Source organism: Stereum hirsutum, assembly GCF_000264905.1.
Source record: "Stereum hirsutum FP-91666 SS1 unplaced genomic scaffold STEHIscaffold_5, whole genome shotgun sequence".
NCBI classification, from domain to species: domain Eukaryota; kingdom Fungi; phylum Basidiomycota; class Agaricomycetes; order Russulales; family Stereaceae; genus Stereum; species Stereum hirsutum.
The window spans coordinates 2,495,507-2,522,948 of NW_006763135.1; the positions used below are offsets into that span (position 1 = coordinate 2,495,507).

General features: G+C 50.5%; 9 protein-coding genes across 9 annotated transcripts; 2 read left to right on the forward strand and 7 right to left on the reverse strand.

The window, feature by feature from the left end:
• The first annotated feature begins 69 nt into the window (after positions 1-69).
• Positions 70-5,406, forward strand: STEHIDRAFT_95865 (NAD-aldehyde dehydrogenase). The gene is made up of 20 exons (XM_007303060.1): positions 70-563; positions 616-1,673; positions 1,737-1,783; positions 1,835-2,024; positions 2,112-2,137; positions 2,195-2,241; positions 2,305-2,375; positions 2,429-2,458; positions 2,513-2,594; positions 2,658-2,686; positions 2,749-2,905; positions 3,013-3,076; positions 3,182-3,357; positions 3,779-3,899; positions 3,965-3,996; positions 4,090-4,101; positions 4,350-4,452; positions 4,577-4,626; positions 4,699-4,768; positions 5,026-5,406. Exons 2-20 carry the CDS (start codon positions 1,558-1,560, stop codon positions 5,115-5,117), a joined length of 1,515 nt encoding a protein of 504 aa, XP_007303122.1. The 5' UTR covers positions 70-563; positions 616-1,557; the 3' UTR covers positions 5,118-5,406.
• A 1,589-nt stretch (positions 5,407-6,995) lies between these two features.
• On the reverse strand, positions 6,996-8,261 carry STEHIDRAFT_167831 (uncharacterized protein). The gene is made up of 4 exons (XM_007303061.1): positions 8,167-8,261; positions 7,528-8,093; positions 7,347-7,461; positions 6,996-7,277 (listed from the first exon to the last, which is right to left on the reverse strand). Exons 1-4 carry the CDS (start codon positions 8,191-8,193, stop codon positions 7,245-7,247), a joined length of 741 nt encoding a protein of 246 aa, XP_007303123.1. The 5' UTR covers positions 8,194-8,261; the 3' UTR covers positions 6,996-7,244.
• Positions 8,262-9,112: 851 nt separating this feature from the next.
• On the reverse strand, positions 9,113-10,132 carry STEHIDRAFT_155919 (proteasome-domain-containing protein; the record flags this gene model as incomplete). The annotated part of the gene is made up of 5 exons (XM_007303062.1): positions 9,113-9,338; positions 9,411-9,569; positions 9,634-9,889; positions 9,949-10,046; positions 10,104-10,132. 5 exons carry the CDS (start codon positions 10,130-10,132, stop codon positions 9,113-9,115), a joined length of 768 nt encoding a protein of 255 aa, XP_007303124.1.
• A 337-nt stretch (positions 10,133-10,469) lies between these two features.
• On the reverse strand, positions 10,470-11,768 carry STEHIDRAFT_120711 (1-Cys peroxiredoxin). Its single transcript, XM_007303063.1, has 6 exons — positions 11,576-11,768; positions 11,298-11,504; positions 11,141-11,233; positions 10,968-11,073; positions 10,775-10,905; positions 10,470-10,716 (listed from the first exon to the last, which is right to left on the reverse strand). The coding sequence occupies exons 1-6, from the start codon at positions 11,672-11,674 to the stop codon at positions 10,681-10,683; spliced, it is 672 nt and encodes a 223-aa protein (XP_007303125.1). The 5' UTR covers positions 11,675-11,768; the 3' UTR covers positions 10,470-10,680.
• A 1,040-nt stretch (positions 11,769-12,808) lies between these two features.
• Positions 12,809-13,557, reverse strand: STEHIDRAFT_54068 (Ssu72-like protein; the record flags this gene model as incomplete). The annotated part of the gene is made up of 5 exons (XM_007302236.1): positions 12,809-12,910; positions 12,968-13,086; positions 13,145-13,284; positions 13,338-13,481; positions 13,535-13,557. The coding sequence occupies 5 exons, from the start codon at positions 13,555-13,557 to the stop codon at positions 12,809-12,811; spliced, it is 528 nt and encodes a 175-aa protein (XP_007302298.1).
• Positions 13,558-14,450: 893 nt separating this feature from the next.
• Positions 14,451-18,026, reverse strand: STEHIDRAFT_95870 (Golgi apparatus membrane protein TVP38; the record flags this gene model as incomplete). Its single annotated transcript, XM_007303064.1, has 10 exons — positions 14,451-14,592; positions 14,733-15,013; positions 15,099-16,334; positions 16,402-16,920; positions 16,985-17,048; positions 17,114-17,249; positions 17,302-17,382; positions 17,441-17,649; positions 17,702-17,852; positions 17,919-18,026. The coding sequence occupies 7 exons, from the start codon at positions 18,024-18,026 to the stop codon at positions 16,776-16,778; spliced, it is 894 nt and encodes a 297-aa protein (XP_007303126.1). The 3' UTR covers positions 14,451-14,592; positions 14,733-15,013; positions 15,099-16,334; positions 16,402-16,775.
• Positions 18,027-18,365: 339 nt separating this feature from the next.
• On the reverse strand, positions 18,366-21,958 carry STEHIDRAFT_95871 (cystathionine gamma-synthase; the record flags this gene model as incomplete). Its single annotated transcript, XM_007303065.1, has 16 exons — positions 18,366-18,383; positions 18,455-18,610; positions 18,660-18,778; positions 18,854-18,952; positions 19,024-19,452; positions 19,522-20,118; positions 20,186-20,230; positions 20,288-20,398; positions 20,454-20,507; positions 20,561-20,878; positions 20,938-21,114; positions 21,171-21,195; positions 21,267-21,445; positions 21,511-21,558; positions 21,622-21,773; positions 21,853-21,958. The coding sequence occupies 11 exons, from the start codon at positions 21,956-21,958 to the stop codon at positions 20,101-20,103; spliced, it is 1,233 nt and encodes a 410-aa protein (XP_007303127.1). The 3' UTR covers positions 18,366-18,383; positions 18,455-18,610; positions 18,660-18,778; positions 18,854-18,952; positions 19,024-19,452; positions 19,522-20,100.
• Positions 21,959-22,515: 557 nt separating this feature from the next.
• Positions 22,516-23,512, forward strand: STEHIDRAFT_55170 (uncharacterized protein; the record flags this gene model as incomplete). The annotated part of the gene is made up of 5 exons (XM_007302314.1): positions 22,516-22,919; positions 22,985-23,045; positions 23,106-23,178; positions 23,243-23,414; positions 23,482-23,512. 5 exons carry the CDS (start codon positions 22,516-22,518, stop codon positions 23,510-23,512), a joined length of 741 nt encoding a protein of 246 aa, XP_007302376.1.
• A 61-nt stretch (positions 23,513-23,573) lies between these two features.
• Positions 23,574-27,395, reverse strand: STEHIDRAFT_138828 (WD-repeat-containing protein). Its single transcript, XM_007303066.1, has 13 exons — positions 27,338-27,395; positions 27,170-27,280; positions 26,846-27,111; positions 26,475-26,790; positions 26,046-26,417; positions 25,815-25,995; positions 25,653-25,750; positions 25,363-25,566; positions 25,117-25,308; positions 24,798-25,016; positions 24,608-24,739; positions 24,057-24,533; positions 23,574-23,973 (listed from the first exon to the last, which is right to left on the reverse strand). The coding sequence occupies exons 1-13, from the start codon at positions 27,371-27,373 to the stop codon at positions 23,677-23,679; spliced, it is 2,901 nt and encodes a 966-aa protein (XP_007303128.1). The 5' UTR covers positions 27,374-27,395; the 3' UTR covers positions 23,574-23,676.
• Between the last annotated feature and the right edge of the window lie 47 nt (positions 27,396-27,442).

Here is a 27,442-nt window from a genome sequence, read left to right on the forward strand (position 1 = left end):
CCATCCAATCGGAACGAACACCGGTATGGCCCGCAGCCAATCGTGTTCAACATCGAACCAGAGAAGGTGGTGAAACTCGATGCCGCATCCATACAAGATAATCAGGATGTTACAGTACATACACAATGCTGACACGTTAAAAAAGAGCCCAAAGCGGTCACCGTACGTAGAGGGAAAGTATGTAGCGCGTTATGTCATTAAATATTCGTTATCCTGGTAGCACACACGAAGAGCCTTTGCAAAGAGATACAGTACACGGATTGCATAATAAAATTAATGAAAGGAGACGAAGAGATGCGGAAACCCGGCAACAGGGGAATACCTATGTGAAAATGCGTCGGTGGGGTATGAGATATGCATCGTGGGCAAATTATGGCCAGCAGTCAAGGAGCCGAACGGCCATCATATCTGGCAAAATAATAAGACAAGGGAATTGCAGGCATGAGTGTCGAGGTATCGTTTCCTCAGTGAAGGAGTGTAATGTGCATGGAATGCAGTCAATTACAGCTCGGGATGTTCTTTTCAGGTTGTATTATTTCGACTAGGCTTTCCATGTCTTTGTGCTGCAGGATATAGTCAGCAAGCCGGCGTAATGAACGATGGAAAAACACGTACTGGCATGGCTGCAGGCTTCTGCATTTTGTTCAGTGATTTGTCCTCTGCCACGGCATGTGTTTTTGGTTTTGATAAATGTCTTCCCTCGCGAGGCAGAGCGGAACTTGATCTCGCCTGCTTCCTCCTCTCCTCTGGTACAAGTGTGAGGCCTGGTATGCTCGGACGAGGCTTCCCGAAACTTCCGCTGAATGTGAAAAGCTCGGTAAGGCTGAGGTCTGTCTGATTACGGCGCGATGGGAACGGGGAAACCCCTGATTGTGGCGACAGGCTAGATGGCGTGGAGATGGATGGGGAGTCGGATACTGATTGGGCAGACGGAGAGATTGAGCGAGCAGATGCAGACTCGTCGAGCCACTGTTGTACGTGAGATGTGGGTGGAGCCTGTCTTGGAGGGCGAGAAGAGAAGTAATCCGAGGTGGGTGAAGATGCGTTTGACTCTGCAGATTTGTGTGGCGCGTGCGGCGACAAGGACGGGGAAATGCTGAGTGGAACAAAACCCTTTATGTCTGTCAGAATTGCGCGCTTCACATCTGTCGCACCGTTTGCGTGTATGGACCTGAGTGTCGGGCTGAGTTTCGCTTGGTGGATAGGGGGTTTGGCGGCATATCTGGAGGATGTGAATACGAAGGATTCTGACGGAGAGGATGGCACGGGCTCGGCGGTACTTTCCTGGGCGTGGTTGGGAGCGGCGTGCTCAATATTCATGACAGCGAGCACATTGTGATGGGCGTTGGGACGAACCCTGCGACCGCCGCCGCCAACCAACTCACACCCGAGCTTGCAATCCACGATCCGACCGTTCTCCTTTGCCGAGGCGGCAAAGCGTTATCTACGTAATCTCTCTACTTAAAGTACCACACAAGCGCCTTATCCTGCCCTTCTCCAGCCCGTCGCCAGCCCCCCTTGCTCTTTCCCAGCGCCCACCCCTGCTCACCGTCGACTATGGCTGCCGTTGCAGAAATCCCCGTCCCCAAGTCGAACACGACAATCAAAGTGTCGACCGGTCTTTTCATCAATAACGAATTTGTTCCATCTGAAGACCCGAACAGCAAGATCGAGTTAGACCTTACCATCTGATCACGTTCCGCCTGATCACCAGTACTCATCCGCTTATTGCACAGGGTTGTGAACCCCCATACCGAGCAAGTTCTTTGTTCCATCGCTGCGGGTGCGTCTCTTTGTTTTATGAATGGTATTATGTCTTAACGGTCGTGTCTAGCGACGGCCAAGGACGTCGACCGGGCCGTTGCCGCTGCCCGAAAAGCGTTTCGCACAACCTGGGGAAAGAATGTCACGGGTTTCGAGCGTTCGAGGCTCCTTAACAAGCTGGCTGACCTCATTGAGCGGGACCAACAAGTCCTCGCTGAGCTCGAAACTCTCAACAATGGCAAGCCCGTCAAAATAGCCCGGTGAGTTCTAAGATGACGGGTCCGTGCGCACGGGCGCCAGTCTTATTTCCACCGTTACCCCATGGCACTCACGCACGTCATAAACAGGGATTTCGATATCGGCGACAGTGTTGGTGTGTAGTCAGTCACCGACTTCAATGAGCTGCCAGTTAACTTACTGCCTACTCCAGGATGCCTCCGCTACTATGCCGGTTGGGCCGACAAAGTCGTGGGCCAGGTAATAAATTCATTAAATCAGCATTTGTCGGCGAATTTTGTTTAACACAGATTGTCCTTCAAGTCCATTGAAGTGAACCGCTCCACGAAGCTCGCCATAACTCATCCAGATCCCATCGGTGTCTGTGGCCAGATGTACGTGCTTCCTTCGCCACATATAATCTGCGCGTCTCACATTCTCGTTGTAGTATCCCATGGAATTACCCTATTATGATGTGGTGCGTACTCTTTGTGTATATCGTCTGCCATGCCTGACGTTGTGCTGTACCCAGGGCATGGAAGGTAGCTCCTGCACTTGCAGTGGGATGCACCATCGTCATGAAACCTTCCGAACTTACTCCGCTTACTGCCCTCGTACGTACTGTATTTGATTATAATGAATTGGCTGGGAGCTTATTGGCGCCTTTCCTTCTGCAGAAACTTTCAGAACTCGTCGTAGAAGCAGGGTAGGTCTAGTCTCTCACGGTCATATACTTCTTCAAAACTGACCTAATTAAACCTTCATTAGTTTCCCCCCAGGCGTTATTAACACCATCCCCTCCTTCGGCTCTGTCGGTGGTCAGGCGCTTGCTGAGCATCACGATGTCGATAAAGTTGCGTTCACAGGCTCAACCGTAACTGGACGCAGGATCATGGAAGCTGCGGCGAAGAGCAACATAAAGAAGGTAACCACTTCCTCCCTCTTTCTATTTACATCGTCGGCGGCACCCCGCGATGATCTCTCCGCAGGAGCTTCTCTTTGACGAACGTTTCGAAATTATTATTGTATAAGGTTTCTCTGGAACTGGGCGGAAAATCTCCACATCTGATTTTCGAATCGGCCGACTTGGATCAAGGTAAGTGATTCTGATATCCATCATCATACACCCACGCTTTGCCCCAGTAATAGGACTGACTTCCATTGTGTACCTGTATCCCTTCCATTCCATCAATGTGTGCAGCGGCGAACTGGGCTTGCCTGGGCATCCTGTATAATACCGGCCAGGATTGCACGGCCGGCTCTCGCGTGTACGTCCAGGATACTGTCTACGACAAGTTCGTCAACATTTTGGTCGCCAAGGCGGAGCAACTCAAAGTCGGCGATGGTTTCGACGACGAAAATGGCGGCGGTCCGGTTGTGAGTTGCTGATCTATCCTTCCATCTGCCATAGCTATACAGGCGTCGTCACGTTTCTATGATTAAGACGCTTCATGCGGGCATCTAACAGTTGAAGCTCGTTAACATCAAGCTGCTTGTCGTCCTCGATGAACCATTGGGCTTGCCGTCTTCGCCCATGACTACTGGCAAGTACACCGTGCTCAGCGGGTATCCTTAACATCTATGTTGATCACCGTCGAGAATGGTTGATAGTTGAGCAGATGATTTTCCCCATGAAGTCACGATTCTGACTCCATCTATGTGATCTGGCCATGACGGGAATCTCTCAAACATTACGCGTCGGTGTTTCCAGTACGACGCAACACTTGTGTTTCAGTGCATGGAGCGAGAGGTCTGGAGGATGGTTGCTGATTGTATCCTTTTCCCACTTGTTTGACAGGTTTCCAAGACCCAATACGATCGGGTGTGGAGCTATATCGAGGCGGGGAAGAAGGAGGGAGCGACGGTGCTTACTGGTGGCAAGAAACGCTCGACGACGGGCTTCTACGTTGACCCAACCAGTAGGTTCACTTGATCAAATGCATCATCGAGTCTAGAGAGCTGACCGCTTCCGCGATTGTTTCAGTCTTCGCGGATATCAAGCCTAACATGAAGATTGTGAGCACACTCGACTTGAGACCTACTGTGGTAGTTGGTTCAAAATACCAGAGCTGACATTTTTTATTCCATGTCTGGGTCTTGGGCGTTTAGGTGCGAGAAGAGGTATGATCATTTCCCTGAAAGGTGTGGCGCCGCAGTTGATCTTCTGCCACCTACACAAATCACCGTGGCTGGTGAAAGATCAGTGGCGTGACGAGACATATGTTGGACCAGTCTCTCTTTGTTCTCAAACACTTGTGTGGTGGCAGAAGTGAAAACCGGATGCCGTGCCAGCTACCTAACTATCCTTGGCTTGGATCACGGACTGACCGTGCACCTTACCATCCCCTCCTTTTGTCCATGATAAATAGATTTTCGGCCCTGTCCTCGTTGTGGGCAAGTTCAGTACGGAGGACGAGGCAATCACCCTTGCAAATGACACGGTGTATGGCCTCGGAGCCGGTCTTCATTCAAGTAGGCATTTTCACCACTCCGCCATCCTTACTCCTTTGCCACCCACGCTTTCCTTCTGGGGAATATCGAAGTGACACTCTATCTCGCTTCTTGCTCTTTCTAACTCGGCCCCCGACGTCGCCAGCCGATCAAGCACAGTGTTTCCGCGTGTCTAATGCGCTGGAGGCGGGCACGGTGAGTTGATCGATTCTGTTCTTTTCTGCCACACGTCGTAAACTGACTCTCGCGTGCGCTTGCCCCGTTTAGGTGTGGGTCAATCAGTACAACGTATTGTACAACAACGTGCCGTTTGGTGGCAAGAAGCAGAGTGGAATTGGTGCGTTGATGTGTTCTTACCGTTCTCCAAACTCTGCACGTGGATCTGCGACGATCCTTCCCTCCGGCCATGTGAGGTGCTGCCGACACTCCATCGTGATGTCGGATTTCTAGTTTGCATTTTTTATTTTCCTTTTGCTTGTTGTGAATGCCGTTGCTGATGATGGACTTGGCGTTGTTCTGATTTCCGATTGAATTGGTCGTCAATTTTGCCCTCGGTGCTGATTCGAATCTTTGTCTTTTTCCTTCCCCGTTTAGGTCGCGAGCTAGGCATGCATGCGCTCGAGGAGTACATCAGTACAAAGGCTGTGCACTTCAATTATGGCGAAAAGCTTGATTGGCCTCTGTAACATCTGAGACTCCCGATCTCACCATGACTCGGATCCCTCATCCGCCTCCGAACCGACCGTACCGTGCACCGGACACGACTACCGACACAAGTTGAAGATGATGACGTTACCCCTAGCGTGGAGACATGAAAGAAGTTACTACCTTATTGTTGTATGAACGGAAGAAACCGTAGACAGTGCGTATGGACAGGATCAAGTATAGTGTAAAGGTACGAGAAAATTTGACGATGCCCGAGGAAGGAAGTGTTTGTTCAGCTGTAATTCGGAATACTTATTCATGATGCATTCGGGTTGACTGCTTGCTTGGCCTCTTGTGTTTCATGCTTCCTTGTATTCTGATTTTTTGACAGCATGTTTCCATATGTTCGGTGATAGCGTGGAAGTGGATTCTGGCAACTGTGGGTCTAGGTACGTGTGGAGAATGGTGCGAGTGGTGTTTCGAGGATTGGTCGATCGGGCTGGCGTTTCTAGTCTCTACTCCAGGGAGAATCGGATTTTTCCTCTGAGGTAGAGGATAGAGATCAAGGTCTGGGATGCCAAAACTCGGGATTACCACGTCTGATCTCGTTTCTGGTCTTCAGCAGAGAGGTGGCTGATCGGACTGGCGTATCTAGTCTCTACTCCAGGGGAATATCTCTGAGGTAGGGGATAGGTACCAAGGTCTGAAATGCCGCAGCTCGAGTATATCCGCCTCAGTGACTTCGTTTCTGGTCTTTACAGCAGAGATTATGTCACAATATCTCTGAGGTAGAGGACAGGGGCCATGGTCCATTTTGTGGCGTTTATGATCATGTCTCTGGTCTCGACAGCGGGGAGCAATTTGCTATCTCCTTGAGGTCGAGAACGGTGACTTGGTCTTGAGTCAGGCGCGGCGATCTCGTTTCCAGCCTCTACAGCGGATGAGGGAAGTACACTTCCTCTCTGAGGTAGAGGGTGGGGACATGAATTGAGGTCATCTTCCCGAGTTCTGCGTAAGGTCGAAGCGTCTACTATTTTTGTGAGCGTGAGTTTCGCCCAGTCAACGGATTCATCGACCCCACCAAGAGCTTCCCGATCAACCATCAAATGAGATTCGCAGGGGTCGGTGGTTTGCAACCTCCACGGCGACTAGGCGAGCGTGCCTGCGCTTCGACATTTTGGGCATCCCTACACCTCCCTCAAACAGTTTGCGCCCTCAAGGTGTCCGAGGAACTGAAGTTGCATTGAATGTTCACAGCAAGGTGTGCGCGTGGTCGAATCATAGAAACTGTGTGCAGCCAAGATAGTTCATCAAGACATATTAATGGCTCCACTGATGTTCGAAGACCGGATTGTCGTACGCGCAGCAGGTAATCGCAGCGCTTGCGCCAATCTTGGCCGCGAACAACAAAGCAAACCGACACGGCGACCACGAACTCGAGAAGCTGACACTTCAAAGTCATTTACATTTCATCTCCGGCGAATAGTCCGCGACTAACTCGTGCAAGCAACGAGGTTTCACAGAAATATGAAGGTTCTGATGAATAGCGACGTCTCTGTTTCAAGAGCGTGGTCGTGGAGCCTGGCGTGTTCTGAGCAACGGTTAAAAAAAAGAGGCAATACAAGACCTTGTTCTCAAAAGGAGATAGATTACCATCAAAGTGCGATCCGAGCCCTGGCAAAGGAAGCCAAGTTCAATCTCATGGCGCCAAATTGCAGATTAAATTGCGAATTCGACCGATGCGGCAGTGTGCCGAATGCATGAGTCCGTGCCCTGATTGGAAGAGGCCTGAGGACGATTGTGTTCGGTGCGGTGCCGGAGCCACAAAACAAAACTTCAAGATGAAGGCGTCCAAAGCGATGTTGTATTATAAACGGTTTACGTAGAAGCGAAGATGGTAAACAAGATGATGATCGATTAAGAACGAGACGGCCGGCGACACAGGTTCGGAAAAGGCTACACAACTGTCAGCAAGAAAGCATCAAAGCACAAGAGCGGGTTCGATCGGAGCGTTACAATAGAGAGCAAGAAGGAAGATACATGTGTTACAGTTGAGAGACTAGACTGCGATCCCAAGACGCACTCCAAAATATTAGATAGGAAGTTGCAAGCGAGGAGTGGGTACGTGATGTGAGTTTTCGGCGCCAGAACACTCAGACCGTCGAAAATCAAGCATTGTTAGAACTGCTGTATCCCATGGCCTGTGAGAAGCGTGGGCAGTGGTCATTAGTATGCCGAGAAAGGACAAAGACGATGAGAGATGAACTGACGGTATACGGATCATAACTGTAACCTGGGTTGGTCCCTTGAGTCCCGTAAAACGGGGCAGAGTGCTGCGTCGAGTGACTGCCGGCGTTTGGGCCAACGGGGGTATCGTTGCTTCTCCTGCCGACACACCGTGACCATGAGGAACACAGATGGAGAAAATAATGGTCGTAAGCGAGTACATACCAGACGCTCTCGACCCAAGTCACGGGCTGCGGTGAGGCGTGCATGCGACTGGCACCCTCAGTGCTGGCAATGTCGGGAATGTACCATGCCTTGCTGTCCTCGACATCGGTATACTGTGCGGTGCCGTAGTGGGCAGCATCCAATTCGGGGGTAGGCTGACTGGTCCAGGGCAGATTCGACTGTGACAAGCTAAATTGTGGTGGTGTGGCGCTAGTCGAGTGCGTAATATGCCCCGACGAGTAACCATTGAATGAGCCGTAAGGAGCGTGATGCACGTTGCCAGGAGAGTTCGTGTGACGTGCGTGGTGGCTTTGAGCGTAAGAAGCGAGCGACTGATCAAAATGATGTGCCGCTTGAGACGTTGGAAGCATTGCTGAAGAGGGTTGACGCGATGAGTGGGAAGTCACCGACAGACCCGGCCATGTTGTGTGCCGTGAAGAGTGAGGGAGGAGGAGGGGCGAACCTCGTGGAGGGGTCTGCATTTCGCTGGCTCGAATGTATTCACAGTCCAGGTTCATCCTTTCACAGCGTTGACATTTAGTGCCACCGCTCTCTGACCGCGCGCACTATTATCAGAGCCAATTAGATTAGCCACTCATCTGTTGGAGAGTCGAACTCAGGATGAGGAAAGTGGCATACCCTGACTTGTCTCCTGCGGCAATGCATGCAAGCGATAACAGCCCTCCGAGTTCTCGGAGGATGAGCTTGACTAGAAGAATGAGTATGCTCGGACACTGATGCATCAGGCCAATATGAGCGAAGTTAAAGCTAGCAATGATGAGTCGCACTCACTATTGCTGTGTAACAGGATAGTTGGGTGTGCTGGAATATAAACGCAGGGAGGGGGGTGATGCCTAAGAGAGGAACTGCAAGGGAGCAAGCACTCTTATACTTGACAGGGGGCGGTGTACAGGTTGAAATAGTTTGCATGGAGAACTGGCCGAGGGAAACGCCTTCGACCGAACCCATTCACGAAACGGTTAGAATCGGGGGCCCTGCATTGGATCTCCCAGCGCTTGGTTGCCAGCTTCGCTGGGTGATTAGCCCGGTCCATGGCTCCCCAAAGATGTATCCATAGGCTGATCTTCATTCATCATGGCCGTGACGAGATGATGCTCAAAGCGCTAGGAAGACCGCGTCTCGACCTCGTGCTCTTGGATCTCATCACAGGGCCTTCCAAACAAATAAGGGTGAATAGGAACCGAGGCGGAGCTCGCAAAAGGCTTTCGCACAGTACATACGTGAAGACATGCGCTCCATGCATGTTTACCTTAAGACAATAAAAATAGGACATCGCTTTTGGGAAGAGCTCACTCACGACCATACAGACTACATAGCATATCTGAATGCGGCGCTCGAGAGGCTGCGTCTGCCGCGGGAATCCGATAGTGTCTACGCCATAGCAGGCAGCATCGGCTATGTTTAGTCTTCAATCAAAAAAATTCGAGGATCGAGAGTTATCTGCAAACAGAGCACTACATAGGCTACCTCGAACTCCAGCCTAAAGAGAACTACTAACACTTGGTGAGTTTCGTCGAACAGTCCATCGACAACAGTCCTAACGTACATACAAACGTCGTCGTACCTAAAGCGCCAAATAATCCCGTACCTCCTCCTCCGACAACTTTCGGAAGGTGGGTTTTGGTCGTCCTATAGCCGCACCCACTCTTGCAGCTTCCAGTTCAGCAGGGGTTGGCACCGTTACTACCCCTATCTCTATCGTCTTCTCTGTCATCTCCCCCTCGAAGCCCTCCTTCAGCGTCAACAGAGCGGTGTGGATAGCGTCTTCCAGACTGATATCATCGTTGTACCTGTCAAACACGATGAGACCCGCCTTTAGATGCCACGAAGGGGCTGTGTTTCATGAACGACAATGTACCCACCGCTTCTCCAAAAACGTCTTTGCGTTGGTCATATTCTTTCCTATCGCGCTGGCCTTCCAGGCCCAAAAGGATCCTGATGGATCAACCTGGTATAGAGTTGGACCTCGGTTCGTATCGAAACCGGCAACGAGCAAAGAAACCCCATAAGGCCGGACACCACTGCGAGTCAGCAAAGTCAGCCATTACACCACCATTGAAATCAAAGACTCGGGAGAGTGGGTACCCTGATTGCGTCGCCTGCTGCATGACTGTTGCAATTTCCTGAGTGAGGACTCGCGTCGGAGGGTATTCTCCATAGATCTTCCAGTATGACTGAGCGCTTTTGCGGGCTTTGGCGACGAGTACTCTGAAGTCTGGGCCCATTCCCGAGTAGACGATACCGATATTGGGACAGATGACAGCGACCTTGTCGAGCATGGAATCATCAATGAGGATGGACGAGGATTTCTTCTCGGTTGCGATCACTATGCCATTAGATGCTGTACGGAGAGCGTTACAGCCAGTTTTGAGAGCAAGAAAATGGGCCTTGACAACACACCCTTAATGCCCAAGCTTGTCGTGCCTTGAGACACGGCAGCCAAGGCATGCTCAATCTGTACCAGCTTCCCGCTTGGGGAGAAGACGGTGAGAGAGTAACTGATACATTATGATTAGCGTGATGAATAGTGCAGTTCGAATGCAACAAGGGCTCACCTGTACGCGCCTCCGTCAGCAGTAGCCATGTTACAGAGATTATGAAAAAAGCGAAAGAGGTGGTGGTGGATGAAGTCGAAGTACTGTTAGGTACGACGCGTCCTTTGACGGGACGCGTATGCGTGTGGCGCGTCAAACATCTAATTTGAAATAAGCTTTTGTGTGGCGCACTCTTGTGGTCTTGCCAGTGAAAGTCAGCGCCACGGCATCAGCATACTGGCTATGGTCCCATACACTATCTCCCCAATCACAACCTGAAGCGGCATATGTGACTTTGCAACGCGCATCTCGATAAGTGGCATTCGGTCACAATTCCCCCTCGTACCATTGACAGTTTGCAAGATGGAGACCACAACGCCCCTGTGGCCCGCGAATAGTCTTAACATTCATCATTGAACCGCATCTCTCTGCTCAGGCGAGTGATGCGGTACCTTGCACCGTTGATAGAAACAACCGTTTGTTATGCTAATTACTACAGGATACTCCATACAAGCTCATACACCATGCCGCCTATTCCAGCCTTAGACTTTCATAATGAACAACGAGGGAATCAGATCAATAGCCGAGCACCGGACCTTTACTGAGATGGCAGCGGAGTGGTCCTGAGGTAAGGCTAGAAAGACATCACCGAATTAGCGTCGAACAAACTCTAATGAACGAGCAAAACTTACCTTGAAGGTGGTGTGCTGGGGGAAGAGCGTCTTGGCCTCCTCCGGACCAACAGACGCGTGGATAATAACATCGTCGCCTTTCTTCCAGTTGACAGGAGTTGCGATACGGTGCTTGTCGGTGATTTGCAAGGCTGGTGGACCGCCTCACGGTCAGAGACGTAGCGGAAGCAGTTCAAAAATCCGTTTCACTCACAATCAATGACCCGCAGAATTTCGTCGAAGTTGCGACCAGTCGAGGCAGGGTACGAGATGGTCAAACGGATGGTCTTCTTGGGATCAATGACGAAAACAGTGCGAATCTAGCGAAAATAAAAGAGCCGATGAGAATGAGTGGCTATCATAACGACAATCATTTATAATACTCGCGGTCAAAGGCAGACCCTTCTTGTCCACATTGGTCGCATCCTGCTCGTCCAGCATATCATACAAAGTAGCGACTTTCCTGGACTCATCTGCAATCTACAACCACCACATCGTAAGCTACCCTGTTCGCGAAGGCTGATGACAGTGTAAACAAACGTACAATTGGGTATTGCACATCGGTGGGACCGAACTGAGCGCCGTATTCGTTGATGTCCTTCACCCACTTGTTGTGCGACTCGAGTCCGTTTGCAGACAAGCCGATGACCTTGACCCCGCGTTTCTTGAAGTCCTCTGACCTCCTCGCGACCTCACCGAGCTCGGTGGTACAGACGGGAGTGAAGTCATCAGGGTGCGAGAACAGGATGGCCTGAAGCACAGCGATCGGCGGTGGATGTGTTAGCGGCTGTGAGGCGGCTGTGTGGGAGGGGAAAATCATACCCAAGAATCTCCAATCCACTCGTGGAACTTGATGGGCCCAGCAGTAGTTTCAGCCTCGAAGTCAGGCGCGGTGCTTCCAAGACGAAGAGAGGGTGCCATTGTTAGTAGTAGAGAAGTGGTAAGGATAGATGAGGGTCAGGTATTCGAATAGGAGGGTATTTTCGCGCGACCATTTTGTGCTTATATAGGCTGCCAGCTTCCGTCCAAAGTCAAGCAGAATCAGGAAAGGTCGCTGTCACCGATTGCGCAAGAGAAGTGCTTTGACGCTCATCTCACAATCAACTCACAATTGCGCATTTCCTTCCCACGATTTTCGCCATCCCCAGGCTCACTTGCGGCATTCTCAGTCTATTTGCTATCAGCGATTTCCCAACGCTAAGTCGAATCCTGCGCTAAAGAATTCTCGACTAGAATGTTCATGGATTTATCGCAGACCCCACAAACTGTACCCGAGACGTCTGGAAAACATGGGGGAAGATATAAGTGTAATTGGAAATCACAACCTGCCTAAGAATATTACTTCTGAGTAAGACACCCATTGCATACTGTAGCTCTAGATGCGTTAAAGGGACACCAGTATTCCCAACCGCACCACGTCTCGAATGATCCTGAGACAAGAAAGGCGGGGGACACTTAAGTTAGGGATCACCAAGGGTAGGTATGTTTAAACATTCATCACATGTCCATGGATAATGGTGCCAAGGAAACTTGAAGGACAATGAGTTGGATAGTATAGGCTAGAACCTGAACTTATGTAAGTACTCAAGCAAGAGGACGGCTCAAGTGGTGAACAACACCAATGTGGCCTGATACCTTCGAGCATGTCTGCAGCCCAATTACTCAGTTCGATTTTGACCACGGGGAAGTGTTTGCTTGTCAGCTTATTGTTTGAGTGCTGGTCATTTGGAAGTGAGTATTCGGCCAGGAGCACCGGCCAAGGTCGCATGTGGCAACACAATGTTACAACAGCAGACAGAGACTATCGTGGTCCTTGGACTTTCATCGAGAACCGACGAGCTTTACCAAAGCAGCGGTCCATCTCCTAGCGTCCGCCTCTAGTCTGTAGACATGCTCTGATCGGATTATCGATGTCATAGAGCTGAATAGGTGCAAGGCCAATGTTCATATTGTATGGTGCAAATGTGCGGGAACAAACAAATACTCGAGTGTAAACTTACATTCAATCGAGCCAGGGAATGCGTTGAGGGGAACAGCAGGGAGCCAAGAACGGAGTCAGTAGTACGCGATAGCATGGAGGAGACTATGAGGGTGCTTTTCCTGCTGAGCTTGGAGGATCTTATCTATGTCCTCATCAATGTCGTCTGAAGCTTCGATCTGAGGCCATAATTCATCAACAGACCGAGGTGTCGAGTGATAGACCAGCGTGCGTACCGCGGCAGCTAAGTCGAGCATGGCCTTCCCAGCTATTAGAGCTTCCTCGTGGTTATCTTTGATTTCTACGTTGATGATATGAACGGGACGGTTGAACTCGCCGCCTCGAGACATCAGGTCTGCATAGATACCGTCGTGAGACATTGCAATGTGTTACAACGGTATAAAGGCTCGTACCGTCACATACTGCATCAAAACACCGTTCTTCGCACGTGATGACAATGTCCGCTACAGTCTTACATTCCTGCCAGCGTTCTGGAGCAAGTTTGACTCTTCGATTGCGGTCAATCATCTGCAGAACGCCGTTAGCCGAGTATCTGTGAAGACAGTCAGCGCATTGTGCAACAATGGGAGGGATGGTGGTATGCACAAACGAGGGTCCTTCGCATTCAATTCTTCGAATATATCATTGTAAGGTGTGCCAAAAGAATAGATATTGGGTTTGTCTATTGACGGCCCAGGGAGTCGGACAGCCGATCCCGTCCCGTAGGAGACGACATTATACCCTGCTCTCCTATAGAGTCCTGGTCAAGAAAAGGCGGTAAGAGAGCACTGGGGTGTACTTACGCGAGGACAAAATGGCCTTCCATAGACCGATTCTACGGCACCATTCAGATGTAGTGAACATGGTCACGAACAGAAGAACGCACCTGATTACTAGCGCAAACAACGCAGAATAATGGCCTCTGCTTATACGGCACCTGATCCATCGCGGAGGACACAACCTCGGCTTCTGGAGCAAGTTGTTCCTGTACATCCTGCATAGCCTGAACAAAAGGTTGTGGTGGAGTAGGTGTCGCGTCCATAGGCGTGTTACCCCCACCACTATACGCCACATTGCTTGGCACAGGATAGGTTGATCGAGTTGTCGAGGAAGAGGGGTTAGCATTGGCTTGAAGGCGAGGGTCTGACGCGCGCGCGAGACGAGGATCGCGTCTTCGCGGGTCCATAGACATGATGGTTCTATAGAACAGTAAGCCAGCGCACTTTGCGAGAGGAGAAAAATGTGACAAGGGAGCCTCAGCAGTATCTCGAACAATTGCCAGTCTTCACGTCGACCCAGCACATAGAATGCGGGTCGATGGAGATTCCACTCTGCGTCATCGTTGGCTGACAAATGAGATGAAAAAGAAACTCACTGTCTTGGAAAGAGTATAGGGATATGTATAAGAATTGCTTTGAGATACACAAAGTGATCAAAAACGAGAATATGAGTCCAAGGGTGGCGTTTTCGACTCAATCACGCTTACCAAATACGTTGCTTTCCTTGCGGGCACGTGGCACGTGGCACCTATTTATATCACTCTCGAAGTGGCCCACTCTTGAAGCTTTACTACAAGATTCTAGTACCTCGCTCTTTCGTGCCTTTCATGCTTGCAGCTGTGTTTACATGTCTCATAGATCTTCTGTTTCGGTGGGAATCTTCTTCAACCCGCACCACTGTCGCAATCCCCTGTATCAAAACCTTGCTCACTTCCCCATAGCATCTGCAGGGCTTTAGGACTTTCGAGAACGAGCGTGGACAATGCCGAGGATTTGACAGATGGCCCACAAGGACAGGGTATTTCTGACATACATGAAGACCCCACCAGTATTGTTCCACTAAACTCCGATCCTATCTTGCGGTAAGTTACCGACCTGATCACAGCCTTTTCATTCTCTGTGCACCGACACGATGAATGCTCGCTTACTCCCGCTTGCCGATATCTTTTATATATCTGATATGTTTCACACTATCGCCACCATTCTACAATTCCCCACGCAGTGTTCTTTCATCTCGAAAGGACCTCTCCCAGGCGGACATACAGACCGTGCTCAACGAGATCCATAGACATGGCCAAGCAATCTCAGGACTCGACAAGATACTCTCTAACCTTTCACGAGAGGCTAATGCTATACGTAGGGAGAAACAGAAACACGAGGACATAATATCGCGCTGTCGAGGAATTTTGACACTGGCAAGACGTGCTCCAGACGAAATTCTCGCCCACATATTCGAGCTTTGCGCAGCTGATGGGTGGAACAGGGCCCCTCTTGTATGCGCTGGTCGGTCCTTCGCTTCGAGATATATGTTCTTCTGGAAATGTTCTGATCATTGTTCTTTCTCGTATTGCGTTCCATTGAACCACAGCTGTTTGTTCATCATGGCGAAGGGCTGCCCTGGCTTATCCCAGGGTATGGTCTCACGTCCACTGTTCGAGTGACAGTTTAGACCCACTCCGACGCACTGATCTTTGGATATCCCGCGCCGGACAATCACCTCTTCATATTACTGTCGATGCTCGTTCAAGTGATACTCAGCTCCACCTTGCTGTCCGGCACGCGCTAGACCACGTCGGCCGCTGGCACAGCTTCACTCTCAACGCCAAATTTGTGCAACAAGCCGCCGGTATACTCTCGCTCTGTAATGGAATTTCTGCACCGCAACTGCGGGAAGTATCGATCGCATCGTTTGCAGCTGGGATAGAGGAGGAGGAAGATTTCGCTGAACTGGTTGAAGCTTTCCAGCCCGCGCCGAACCTTCGTACCATCGGTATCACGTTCAACAAACTCCCCGTTACGCTCCCAACGAACGTGGTAGAACTCCGCTTAGAACTCGCGCCCTTGCCGAACCAGGCCATGAGACTTCTTGACCTCCTTACCTCCTTGGAACAACTCTCCTCCCTTGAAGTCCTCACCCTAGTGGTTCCACCTTCGTTCGAGGCCTTCATCACCTTCCCTGACTTAACCTCGGCCCCGCCGACAGAGCCATTTGTGGCCACCCTCCCGCATATACGTACTCTCACCATAAACGGCTTTCCGGACTACAACCTCATCCTGCAACATCTCTCCACCCCTTCACTGCGGGATCTCTATCTCTGGTCTAGCGAAGTGCCACTCAACTATCCCCATGAAGTCACAGGCGGTTCTCTACGCGACTTCGTTGAGCGTGTCACGCCTCCGCTCAAGTTGTTGGCATTACATGATATCGACTTGCCGCAGGATGCTTTCGTGTCATGTTTCAGAGCGTTGCCTGGTTTGGAAGAGTTGAGGTTGCACGAGACAGAGGTGCCGGACGAGGTGTTCGAGGTCTTGAAGGGCGCTGGTAACGGGTCGGACGAATCCGCCGGACTCTGTCCGAAGTTGAGGAGGCTCGATCTAAGGTGGTGCGAGCAGCTCTCTGGACGGGTATTGGTTGATCTGGTTACTTCACGCCTATGTAAATCGGACGACAATAGTCGAGGGCCACCTGATGTCGCCCCAGTTCCCGTGCCGATCGAGGAGGTTACGGTGATACATTGTGCAATGGTGGAGGAGAAGGACGTCCTGGATCTGGCGAGGATGACGGTGTGTAGTGTCGTTGTGCGGAATCTGGGCGATCATTGTCGTAAGAATTCGTGTATCTTTCTTTTGACTTTCAGGTGGCAAGACATTGATGTTTGTTATACTACCAGGGGCTCGTGACTGCTGCAATAACTCCAGGTACAGACAACGCCTTCGACTCCGCCACCTCGGAGAATTGGGGTCTGAGGAGTGGGCACGCATGCGCCTCATCCTGGATTAGTCGACATTCACCGCAGATTTCCCGCACAATTTGTTTGTTGGACTTCTTGACTTCGGTCAAGGGGTTTGCCGGTGGGTTGTTGTGTGTACCATTAGAACGAGACTAGAATATTAGAGAACAGACTATCCGTGGACGAAAATTGCGTATGTTGCCCTGCGTATCTGAAGTGACTAAACTGAACCGAGAAAATCCATTCCTATACACTCTTGCCCCTCGCTCTCCACTGTCTACCTCGAGCAATGATCCCGCTGCGACAACGAGCTCTTAAACCTCCGCGTCGCGAGAATCTGTATCGAAATTATCTAGGAGTGGAGCACCTTCGTTAGCTTCTTCTAACGCCTCTTCCGCTAGCTCGTCAATCTCAGGTGAGAATGCTCGGAGTTGTTTTTGCATAGCATTGTACACCACCCTGCACCACAACGAAGTCATCAGTCATAATAAAGCATTGTTGTCAGCGATATTTGGTGACATACCAGCTAGCTAGAATACTAATTGAGATACCACCACCTATTAAGAAACCGTTCAAGATCTTCGTGGCTGTGTTAAGTGGCGAATTAAGTGCTGATGATGACAATAGCTGAACCATGGAAAAAGATACGTACGCGTATCCATCTTCTCTCGTTGTTCTCCATCCGACAATACAGCCGTGCGAGATCCAATGAAAACATATAGCAGAAACCTAGGGAATATGCAGACTGTGGCGACTATAAATTGCCATACAGATACGGCTTCGATGGACTACAAAAATGTGAGTGTGAATGAGCATAGATAGACGGATTATAGCACTCACTGCAAACAACATGTTTGAGTACACCCACGGCGGGAACGACGAAGCTCGGATGAGTATAACGAGAGGAAGGCCCTTGGCATTCTACAAGGCAAGTGCGTAAATCTATTTGTGGTGCACCCAGGGCAGCCAAAGGACGCACAACTACGGCCTCGAGAGCTTGCCACCTCTCGTTCTTAGATGACCATGCGCGTAGTCGCCTACTGAAGAGAAGACGTAGAGTCACAAATGCAAGCGTAGAGCCCAGTATAGAGCCGGCGAGAGCGACCGGAAAGCCCTTCAACCCATATGCAAAGCCGCAAACATAGAGAGATGTCGTGTGACCGATCACGGGAGGGAATGAGAGCAGAACTAGAGTCGATTATAAGAAGTTAAACATACAGAAAGTTATCGAGGTGCGTACCGACGAGGCCCATCAGCAAAATCCATCCGTACGGCTTGTTGCTAAAGTCCTGGGCGACATCATACAGAGCTTGTGCGATACGAGCAGGAGTTACGACAAGTATAGTCGTTATGAGGACAATATAGAAGAGAATCAGAGCTATAACGGCGACCTAAAAATTGAGTATAACAGCTGCGATAAGTTGTCGAGTATAAGTAGGTTTAAGAGGAAACCCTACTTTGCCATAGATGTGCAATTTCCTATATCGTTGAAGGGTTAGTGTGGCGTAATACTTCACCGCAATGGCTGCTCGTCTGACAGCTCCATGTTCTGCTTGAGGTCCCATGATGAGAAATAGCGATTCCGTAGTACCAGCGTTGTTTGTTTCAACCGATACTTAGACTGACTTCTAGAAAGGAACGACAATGTTCTTTATATCGAGAACGTGAGGGTATGGGAAGAGGGGATTGCTCAGCGCTGACGTAGATCAACGGCCGCAGTACTTGCCGGTGCCACAATCAGATAAGATAACGACACCATTTAACGTGTACCTCACCAGACACGCGAGGAAGCTTTGCGATTCCGAACTCCGAGAACTACCTGTAGTAGACATGGAGAAGTATTCTGCGTACCGAGTGAGCATCTGCGATAGATGTTTGGTATTTCTGATTAATATTCTTCTTAGGATCCTGGGACTGGCATCCAGGTAGGCATCCTTTCACATATCCATAACTCCGTCATGGATTGGCACTCTCGACTGAACCCAGTACTCTCCAGCCATTCCTCACACCAATACCCCCACTAGGGTCGGATAGACTGGTCAAAATATTGAAACCGATAGGATATGCTGTCGGAGCCATCAGAACCGCGATCGTCCTGTTCCTCGCACTTCTTTACCTCGTGTTCGTCCAAGGCATTTGCCTCATCCTTGTATGTCCGTCTCCGTCATCATTTTGACCTCGCGTGTTGACATCGGCAGGCCCCCATACCGCATATTCGTAGAACTGTAACATACATCCTCACCGCCTTCATAAGTCGACTCACCCTTCTTGTTGTCGGAGTCTGGTGGATCCCCGTAGAACATGTGACCAGGAAACGGTACGAACACCTTTCCATCCTTCGAAACTCTGTCTATTCTGACCACATTACCGGACACTGCGCTATTTTGTTCAGACGCACTGCGGGACAACAAGAGGCATGGGCACCTAAGCCGGGAGATGTGATTGTTTCGAACTGGGTCTCTTGGATAGAGGTTCTTTGGTTAGCTTTCCGGTGCGCTGAAGCCATGACTCGTTGCTCTGAGACCTTGTCACTAACTATACATTCTTGTCCCTTGCAACAAGATTTGACCCCATCTTTGTCCTTCCAGTCACACCACAGGTCGAGTCTTCCGAGACGTCATCAATAAAACCGACAGTCAGCAACACCACACCAGGCCGTCGCACCGGAACTGGGTCTGCCGCGATATCGACTCCATCTAGTCGTCCAACTGTCAGCCGACTTCCTGTCCAAGGCTTCCGTGAGGTTTCACTCCTACCCATGCTCAGAACCACGGGCCACATCCCACCCTTTTACGTTGCTAGCTCTACCTCGGGAACCGAAGGATTAAAGGCGAAGAGCTTAGATGAGATTAGACGTGGAGTGAACAGGCCCATTGTTGTGTTTCCGGAGTGTACTACGAGTAACGGCAGGGGCTTGCTGAGGTTTGCAGACGTATTTGTCGGGCAGCCGGTGCCTACAAGGAAGTATAAGGTTTTCATTATGTGTGTTCGGTGTGTAACCTCATCTTTGGCTCCCCACACGAGTTCAGACCTCCCACAGTTTACTCAATATATTCTCAGATATGACCCTCCGACGTCCCTTTCCCCCACGCCCACCCATTCCATCCCATCGCCAAATATGTTCAATCCCCTACCACATATATTCTCTCTCTCGACCTCATTCAAACCCATCACACCTTCAATCCGTTTACTTGCTCCCTCCGAAGGCCCGAGTTCACCCACCTTCCTTGTGAGCGAGGTGATCAGTGGTGGGGAGGCTGACTCGCAGGATCATCTTAGTGCAGTGTGCGCGGCGTTGGTGACGCAGGTTGGGAAATTGAAGCGAATGACAATGGGGTGGGAGGACAAGAGGGGTTTCCTAGAGCTATATAGGGAGAAGAGGAGGTAGAAGCGGAAATTTCCATTTTGGCAGGGAATGCGGGAACGCAAATTATTATCAAAATAGCACTCTAGGACGAGGCACCTTGCATTCTAAACAAAATCTCTCCCAGCGGCTAAGTGCATTCTATTGACAGACATTCATGACCACAGAAACCAAGATCTACGACACATGAAGCAAATTTTCGGGGCGATGTAATAAAAGACCGAGAGGGGTCTTTGTCTATATGATCTGGCGCGGCAACGGACGGCCGACGAATTTCACAACTTCGCCTTGCCCTAGAGACCAAGTAATGATATTTTTCAGGACGGTCGTTAGTGCCTGATTGACAATGAGTAGACTTACCTTCTTGATCTCATTGAACGCCCGGCGGAGGTCAGATTTTAGGTCCTGACAGTGAACGTTAGCGTTTCATCGTTCAGCAGAGTGCAACGATTGGCCACCTACCTCGACGTCTTCAACTCCGATGCTCAAACGAATAAGACGAGGATCTGCGCCCGGGTCTGACCGGGCACGCTGCTCGATTAGTGACTCTACGCCTCCGAGGCTTGTTGCAGGCTATGGAGGAGAGTATCAGGGCTGTGTTACAAAATCATATCTAGTGGAGACTTACGATGAAAAATTCTAGAGCGAATGGTAGAGCAGCTGCATATTCTGGTTTCGTGAGCTGTAGCGAGAGCTTGAGTTCCACAAAAGAAAAAGAAAGATACCAAAACCTACCATCATCCCAAATGTAGGCGCAAACCCTCCTTCCATCTGTTCTTTGGGCTCAAACTCTGGTCTGCCGCCCTTCCCATCACCCTTCGAGCCCCTGCCTTGCAACGAGTCATGCCAGACCTGAAGCACCATGCCTCCGGGAACGCCGTCGTGTTCCTTGCCTTCCGGTGTATTGGCAATCTTGTGAAGCCAGTGTGCGAGAACAGTGGCGTTGGAAGACTGTCGAGGAACACGAAGATGGAGCGTCCGTAGGGAGCGGAGGAGGAGCCACGATTCGAGAGAGCCCATCATTGTGCCCGTCATTGTGCGGTCGGCCAGAAGCTGCAAGTCATCCGAGAATTAATAACATTCGAGTTCGACCTCAGAATACTGAGAATTACCTGGCCCCATTCATTGATGGTTTTTACGACGAGAATCCCGCAAAGCATGTCTGAGTGACCACCGAAGTATTTGGTTCCGCTGTGCATCACGACATCGGCACCCCATTTGAAAGGATAGGAAAGCGGAGGAGGGCCGAATGTTGCGTCGATACCTAGTTTGCCGCCTACGGCGTGTATCTAGAAACATGTGCTTGAATTCATATCCTGTTATGGTGTTCAATAATAGTCATTACCTTATCGGCGTAGTACTTTATATCTCTTGTCGAGGGAAGAACGAAAACTGTGCTGAGCCTGCAGTTATGAGCAGAAGCGAGCGCAGAGCAACAAACCTGACTTGTCCAGTAGGGTTCAATGGAGTTTCAAGCCAACAGACATCGCCTGGCCTGAAGTCGTCGTCCAAGTCGATAATTTCAACGTCTCGTTCGCGCTTATAGATCTCAAGAACGCCGTGAACGCCGTGGTAGCCATTCCTGATCGCGACGCGCTTCGGCTTGAGCAGAAGGAAGGCCTGCTCAAGAGTAAGGCTGAGAACAACGAACAACGCCTTGCAGAGAGCAACATTGGGCGGCTCACGGCATGAGCAGCAGACAAGCCCGAGCTATAGGTTATGGCGTAGCCGTGCTGTGTATTGCGGGGATCAGGATACGAAGTCCAACGGCAAGAGCGGAGCCATGAGAACCCTACGTTGATTTTGCTCAGAATCGCCTCCACTCTCGAATATGTTTGCTGGGTGTACCGCGAATAGACATGCTTGCTATCGGGCGAACGGAACATTTCTGCATCACGGGTGATGTCCAAAGCTGCAGCCAACGGACCATCTACGGCCTGTTTGAAAGCTATGGAATTGATTAAGGATATTAGTTAGCTCATTATATGTAAACGAGAAGGTTGTAAGGAGGGAAAACATAGATTTACTGGTGCTAACGGAAATAGAAGGTGCCACATTTGTATCAGAGAACGCTTCGTCGGCATGAATAAGGTCAGTGCCACTGAGGCGGGACACGTCGGACTTGGGTGCCATTCTGATGCTGTTGGAGGAGTTCGTCTCAAGTGCAGGTGGTGCAAGACTGGAAAGTGGTTGTGTGAGAGTTGACTCGGCGACGATCATACATACACCGATGCCTCGAGGCGGAAGGAGTGTTCGATGTCGTATTCCTGAGAGCCGATGACTCGGGATTTTGTCGGGATGTTGCCACTGGGCCACTCGATTACCAAATGGTTGCGTTTCCGTTCCGGAACGCCCCGAGCGCTCAGACGGCGAACTTGAACACGACCTCGTGCTGGGAAAAATCGACGATCGCGGTGTTCGGCTAAGTTCGACTTCCGAACATATGTAAAGCCCGCCGAGCACCGCGAACTTCACCCAACTCTCTTTCCGCTGGACCGTCAAGACCCCCTCCCTCCCTCCTCGCTCACCCGCCGCAGGCTCTAGCGTCCGAGTCGTCAAAGCAGGCCTTTCCGACCGTCTTCTCAGCTTACTCCTCTTTCATCCTCATTTCACGTTTGCAGGCATCGTCTTCGTCTAGCTCGCCTTATATCATATCTCTCCTTAACACGCTCCTTCGAGATCTTGTCGCTATGTTCTCCTTTACAACCAAGCTCCCCCTCCTAGTCACTGTGCTCTCTTCGCTCTCCCTCAGTGTTCTCGCGGCTGTTCCTGCTCACCCTGGCGGGCGACTGTCGCCCTCTGAAGCAGAGCTCAAATACTCTCGTGCTCACTCGCTCGGTGACGACTACACCTTCAGCGTGCAGGATGGCTGGCAGACTGTCAATATCTCCGATCTCCTGTACAAATACGAGCCTCCGGTCTCTCAGACGTCTTACGCTCTAGACTTGGGCTCTGCTTTGGACTCGGGGGCTGTCAGGCAAGGACTGGCGAAACGTAGTCTCAAGAAAGTCGGAGATGCCGTCAAAGGCGCGGTGAAGGATATCTTCAAAGGATTGAAGGCCATAGGGCAAGCGGAAGCCGTCACGATTACATGGTGCGTACTCCGTTTGCCGCATCCCAAGCACGACGCATATTACTCACTATTTATTCACAACGTAGGTATACCGGACATGATCTTCAAAACCCAAGTTGCTGGTCCAATGGTAACTGGGCACCAACGGTATGTCCCGCTATCTTTCCGGGCTTCTCCTAATACTATTGGCTCACCCACTTACTTCAGGACGCATCATTCGCTTGTGCACTCACTCTCGACGGTTGGACAACCAAACCTCAATGCTTCAAGTTCCTCGAACGTATGCGCCTCCATTACAATCACGTTTCGTTAGCATTTTCTCATACCATTCATTGTGTTGCCAGTCTGCAACAGTCCAAAGAAATGTGTGTACGTGCGGGTGGTTGATACCTGCGCCGGCTGCGCCTCTGGTTCGAAACATGTCGACCTCACCAGAGCAGCGTTCGGCCAGCTCGCTAGTTTCGACGAGGGGTCACTCTCTGTTCAGATGCGATTGGCTACGGAACCTGATTCATGGTAAGTGTATTTCGACTATTATCTGCATGCGCGTCACTCATCCAAATGTTGGATAATGCTTTCTTAGGGCGGAAAACCTCTGGGGCCCTAAGCACTGATGATAGACAGCAACGGAAAGAACAAACTAAAATGTATCCTTAGCTCACAAAATAGATTTGTTTCATCGCCATGTAATTTTGTACTTGACTCATATACCATGGACACTCGTGCTCGAGGCACGCTGGCTACACGTATGTGTATATGTACCAACTTATGGATGCGATCACATATGCACTCTCTTTCTCTTCTTTCCTTCCGCAATTCTCGCCCGAACCTTCTCCTCGTCAAGGCCCTCTTCCTCATAAAATTGAGCCGTACGCTGAGCCTCGCTCTGCCGGTGAATGAACTGCAACGCGGCGAGATTATAGCTCATGTTTTGTTTTTGACGAATGAGAGCGGCACGAAGGTGCCTTCGCAGCGGGATGAGGGTGGTACGCAGAGTTCGGTTTGCGACGATTTGGTGATGGTGTGTTTTGAGCAGGAAGAACATGATCCGGGAGACCAGAGGGATGTTCCACTCCTGAAACGATGCAGTTATTGGTCAGTCAGCATCGACATCGATCATGTCGCCAAAGGACTTGGGGGGAAATGAAGACTGCTTACTCTGCTCGCCCAGATGTTCAAATACCCCATCAACGAAACGACCCCATCGAAGGGCAACACGAGCAACGCATCCAATAACGCAGTTCCCTGTATGCCACTCACGACCTTCAATACCCAACCCTCCGGTTCCAGATCGTACGCAGCCAACACCGCGTTCCTCGCCGGCGGAGGGACTTTTGCACTGTCCTCTTCACTCAAACTCTTCTTCGCCTCCTCGTATTCTGCCCAAATCGCCCGTTCGGCGTCGGCGAGGTTGAGAGCCTCGACGATACGTTCGCCAGCCATGAGGGTTTCTGTGGTCTGCTTGGTGACAAGGGTGGTCTCGGCTTGTGCAGAGGGGTCGTGAGGGGAGAGTGAGTCGGGATTGGCGTTCTCGATACCGCTACCGATGGGAGCGTCTTCGCGGTTAAGGTTATCAGCGAGTCCAGCTTCGTACAGCTTTTCGAGTTCGCGTTCGCGTTCTTCCTCAAGGAAGAGCTAGGTCGGGGAAAAGAGTGAGAGGGAGATGTGTGAATATATATATTTGAGCGACGTATAGCAGGGAGACGTACGGGGTCATCCAATTTTTCCCAGATTCGGATAGACTTGTCGTGTGAGCCAGTGACGACGAAGTTCCCAGCGTTGCTCACAGCGAGGGCCCAAACCTCTCCGTGATGTCCCTCTAATTTTTGAATGTTCTCGAACTAGCCACAAAACATAACGTGTCAGCCGACACCATCGTAAGGAGGTGTTATAACGTACCTTGTCGCCATCCCAGTACTTCAGCAACTTATCTTTCCCAACGGTCCAGAAGTAGTGTGACTTCTTCTCGAACGCGACCTGCATCACACTCTCATCGTGCGCGAACAGCGATTTGTGGCAGTCGCCGAAATCAAGGCCCCAGATCTTGACGTTTTTATCGGCGGAACATGTCACGATGAGTTTGGAGTCGTCCGAGATGTCCATGCCTAAGACCGGGAGCTACAACGCACGACATACGTATATAGATCATTATCCGTCAATTGTGAGTCACGACAGAGCGATAAATGGAGGTGAGTCTGCGGGAAGGGGCATTGCTGACCTTATGGCCGTAGAGGGAGAGGAAAAACTTGAGACTATCTTCGTAGAAGACTTTGACCGTTGAATCAAGCAGCGCTACAGCCAGAAGCTTCCCATTGGGGCTGTATCGCACAGAGAGCACGTCATCCGTCATCTTGAGTGTCCGGGTATGCACGAGCGTGATCTGCCTGCCATTCGGTCCCTGGAAACCATCCTGTTGAGGAGTTAGTTGCTGTGCCACGTCCATATGGTGTGGAGGAGGACGAACCTGATTCTGACTCTCGCTAGTCTGCTTCCATTCGAAGTCCCAAAACTTGATGTCCTTGTCCGCACTACCCGTCACGAGCGCCCTCTCATCATGTCGGACTTGCATTGACCAGACTGTGCCATTGTGAGCTTTTACGGTCTCGATGAGGGAAGAAGACGCGAGATCGTAAATGAGGATGTCGCCTGATTTTGTACCGACGGCGATCTATGTGGCGATCAGAGGTCAATAGCGGTTAGATGTGGACAATGGTTTAGCGAGCAAATTGCATGCATGAGGACATAGTAACTTACATGGCGGTCGCCAGGGAGGAATGTGCTGCATATTGCATGACCGCAGTCGATGGTACGGATACAAGATGTCGTTCTCAAGTTCCAAACCTTGAGCATGCCTGTGGATGTAGTCGGGAGTGAAAAAGCGTTGGTAGTACTGGGTGAAAAACATGATGATCGTACCGTTTGAAGCTGAAGCTAAGAGAGTATCGTCGGCACTCAGGCAAAGTGTTCGCACGTCGGTTCTATGGCCGGGCAGGTCCAACGAATATATCCTGGCAGCTTCTGGAGGTTCCTCTTTCGTCTTCGCCGGTTGTGGGATGTTGTAAACTTCCAGGGCATTGTTCGACAATGCCATAAATATCTAACAAAGAGATTAGTGACGGAGAGTGTACGACAACGGAAAAAGCATACCTGCGTCCCTCCCTTTGAGGTTGCTTCCTCCGACTCGAATCCAAATGACCTGATCTTCCCGGTCGCCCGTACAACTAGGTATGGGGTAAAGAGGTCCACAAGGTCAACCTTCCCTTCTTCGTCCTCCAGTGGGTCTGCTTCATCCTCCTTCATCCCCTTTCCTTTCGATTTCTCTTTCTTTTCCTTCGCTCTCTTTTTGCGTCTGGCTTGTTTCTTCCTGATTTCATCCTCGGTACGGATGCGGAAAATCTCGACTGAACGATCATGAGACTGAACAGCGACGTAAGGCTGGGAAGGGTGGAAGCTAATCTGTGAGACACGGTGTTGGGACGATAGGGGGAGTGTGGCCGCGGGCACAATTGCCTTGGGTATCTGCATTGGTAAGATTAATATGTTTGCGTTTCGCCATCTTGCGACACATAAACACACCTCGCCCGTTTCTGAGGGCTTCAGTCCAGCTTCCAACACTTCGTGGTCGATCTTCCAGGCTTTCAGTTCGCCCTCACCACTTCCAGTGAACAGCAAATTCTGTTCATTGTTGATGTCGAGCGTCCAGATTTCCGCACGGTGAGCGACGATGGTCTGGATACAGTGTTGCGTTGAAAGGTCCCAGAGCTTTAAGAACGTATCCTTGGAGGAGGTGAGGATATACCCGGGGTGGGCGGAGGTTGAAGTAGAAGGCAAGTTTGGTGAGATGTTGGAGAGAAAACGGAGTGCTGTAATTTGATCTCTGTGCCCTCGCAATCTGCGTTCCTCACGATTAGTACCAGTTGCAGATATAATAAAGAACTTGTGCACACCTGAACAGTCCAGCCTCTCCAACAACATCCCACACAATCAAATTTGTATCCTGCGAGCCCGAGGCCAATCGAGTGCCGGCATCGTCGAACGCAAGCGCTGTGACAGCCTTCTTGTGCCCATTAAACGTCGTGATGACAGACTGAGCGGAAACGCTCCATAGTCTTATGGACCCATCCGCGTAGCCAACAGCGAAGGTGTCCTTTTGAGGCGACCGAACGATACACGTTACTTCCGCACTGTGGCCCGTTTCGTGCCACATTCCCATCTGCACATTCCAGTATTTAAATATGCAGAGAATAGGTTCAAGTTGTTAAAAAACATACCATATGCCCTCTTTTGACATCCCATACGAGAACATCCTCAAGTGCGGGTACATAGGCAATTTTGCCATCGTATACCGAGTTTGAGGTGGGGCTGCACACCAGACCAAAAGCCTACCAAAGGATAAAGACTCAGTAGACTTCGACGTTCAGAAAATCTTCGAAACGCACCTGAGTGGGCCCATGTCTGAGATAGCTCTGAACCATCGCACTGAGGGCTACACGGTTGAATGAACGAGTGCAGTTCGCAGACCAATCGCGACGCGAAGACTCGAA

Bases quoted from the DNA above. Each gene is read 5' to 3' on its own strand.
- STEHIDRAFT_95865 (XM_007303060.1), top strand. From the start codon at position 1,558: ATGGCTGCCGTTGCAGAAATCCCCGTCCCCAAGTCGAACACGACAATC. The intron at 2,242-2,304 runs GTAATAAATTCA...TTGTCCTTCAAG, and splicing joins CCGACAAAGTCGTGGGCCAG to TCCATTGAAGTGAACCGCTC. The intron at 2,459-2,512 runs GTGCGTACTCTT...TGCTGTACCCAG, and splicing joins AATTACCCTATTATGATGTG to GGCATGGAAGGTAGCTCCTG.
- STEHIDRAFT_167831 (XM_007303061.1), bottom strand. From the start codon at position 8,193: ATGCATTGCCGCAGGAGACAAGTCAGG. The intron at 8,094-8,166 runs GTATGCCACTTT...CTCTGATAATAG, and splicing joins GCCGCAGGAGACAAGTCAGG to TGCGCGCGGTCAGAGAGCGG. The intron at 7,278-7,346 runs GTCAGTTCATCT...CGCTTCTCACAG, and splicing joins ACAGTTATGATCCGTATACC to GCCATGGGATACAGCAGTTC.
- STEHIDRAFT_120711 (XM_007303063.1), bottom strand. From the start codon at position 11,674: ATGGCACCCTCTCTTCGTCTTGGAAGCACCGCGCCTGACTTCGAGGCT. The intron at 11,234-11,297 runs GTACGTTTGTTT...TGGTGGTTGTAG, and splicing joins CCGATGTGCAATACCCAATT to ATTGCAGATGAGTCCAGGAA. The intron at 10,717-10,774 runs GTAAGTTTTGCT...ATGTCTTTCTAG, and splicing joins CCCAGCACACCACCTTCAAG to CCTTACCTCAGGACCACTCC.
- STEHIDRAFT_138828 (XM_007303066.1), bottom strand. From the start codon at position 27,373: ATGGTTCAGAGCTATCTCAGACATGGGCCCACTCAG. The intron at 25,567-25,652 runs GTAAGTTACTAT...ATCGCCACATAG, and splicing joins TCCTCCCTGGCGACCGCCAT to ATCGCCGTCGGTACAAAATC. The intron at 25,309-25,362 runs GTTCGTCCTCCT...ACTCCTCAACAG, and splicing joins CTAGCGAGAGTCAGAATCAG to GATGGTTTCCAGGGACCGAA.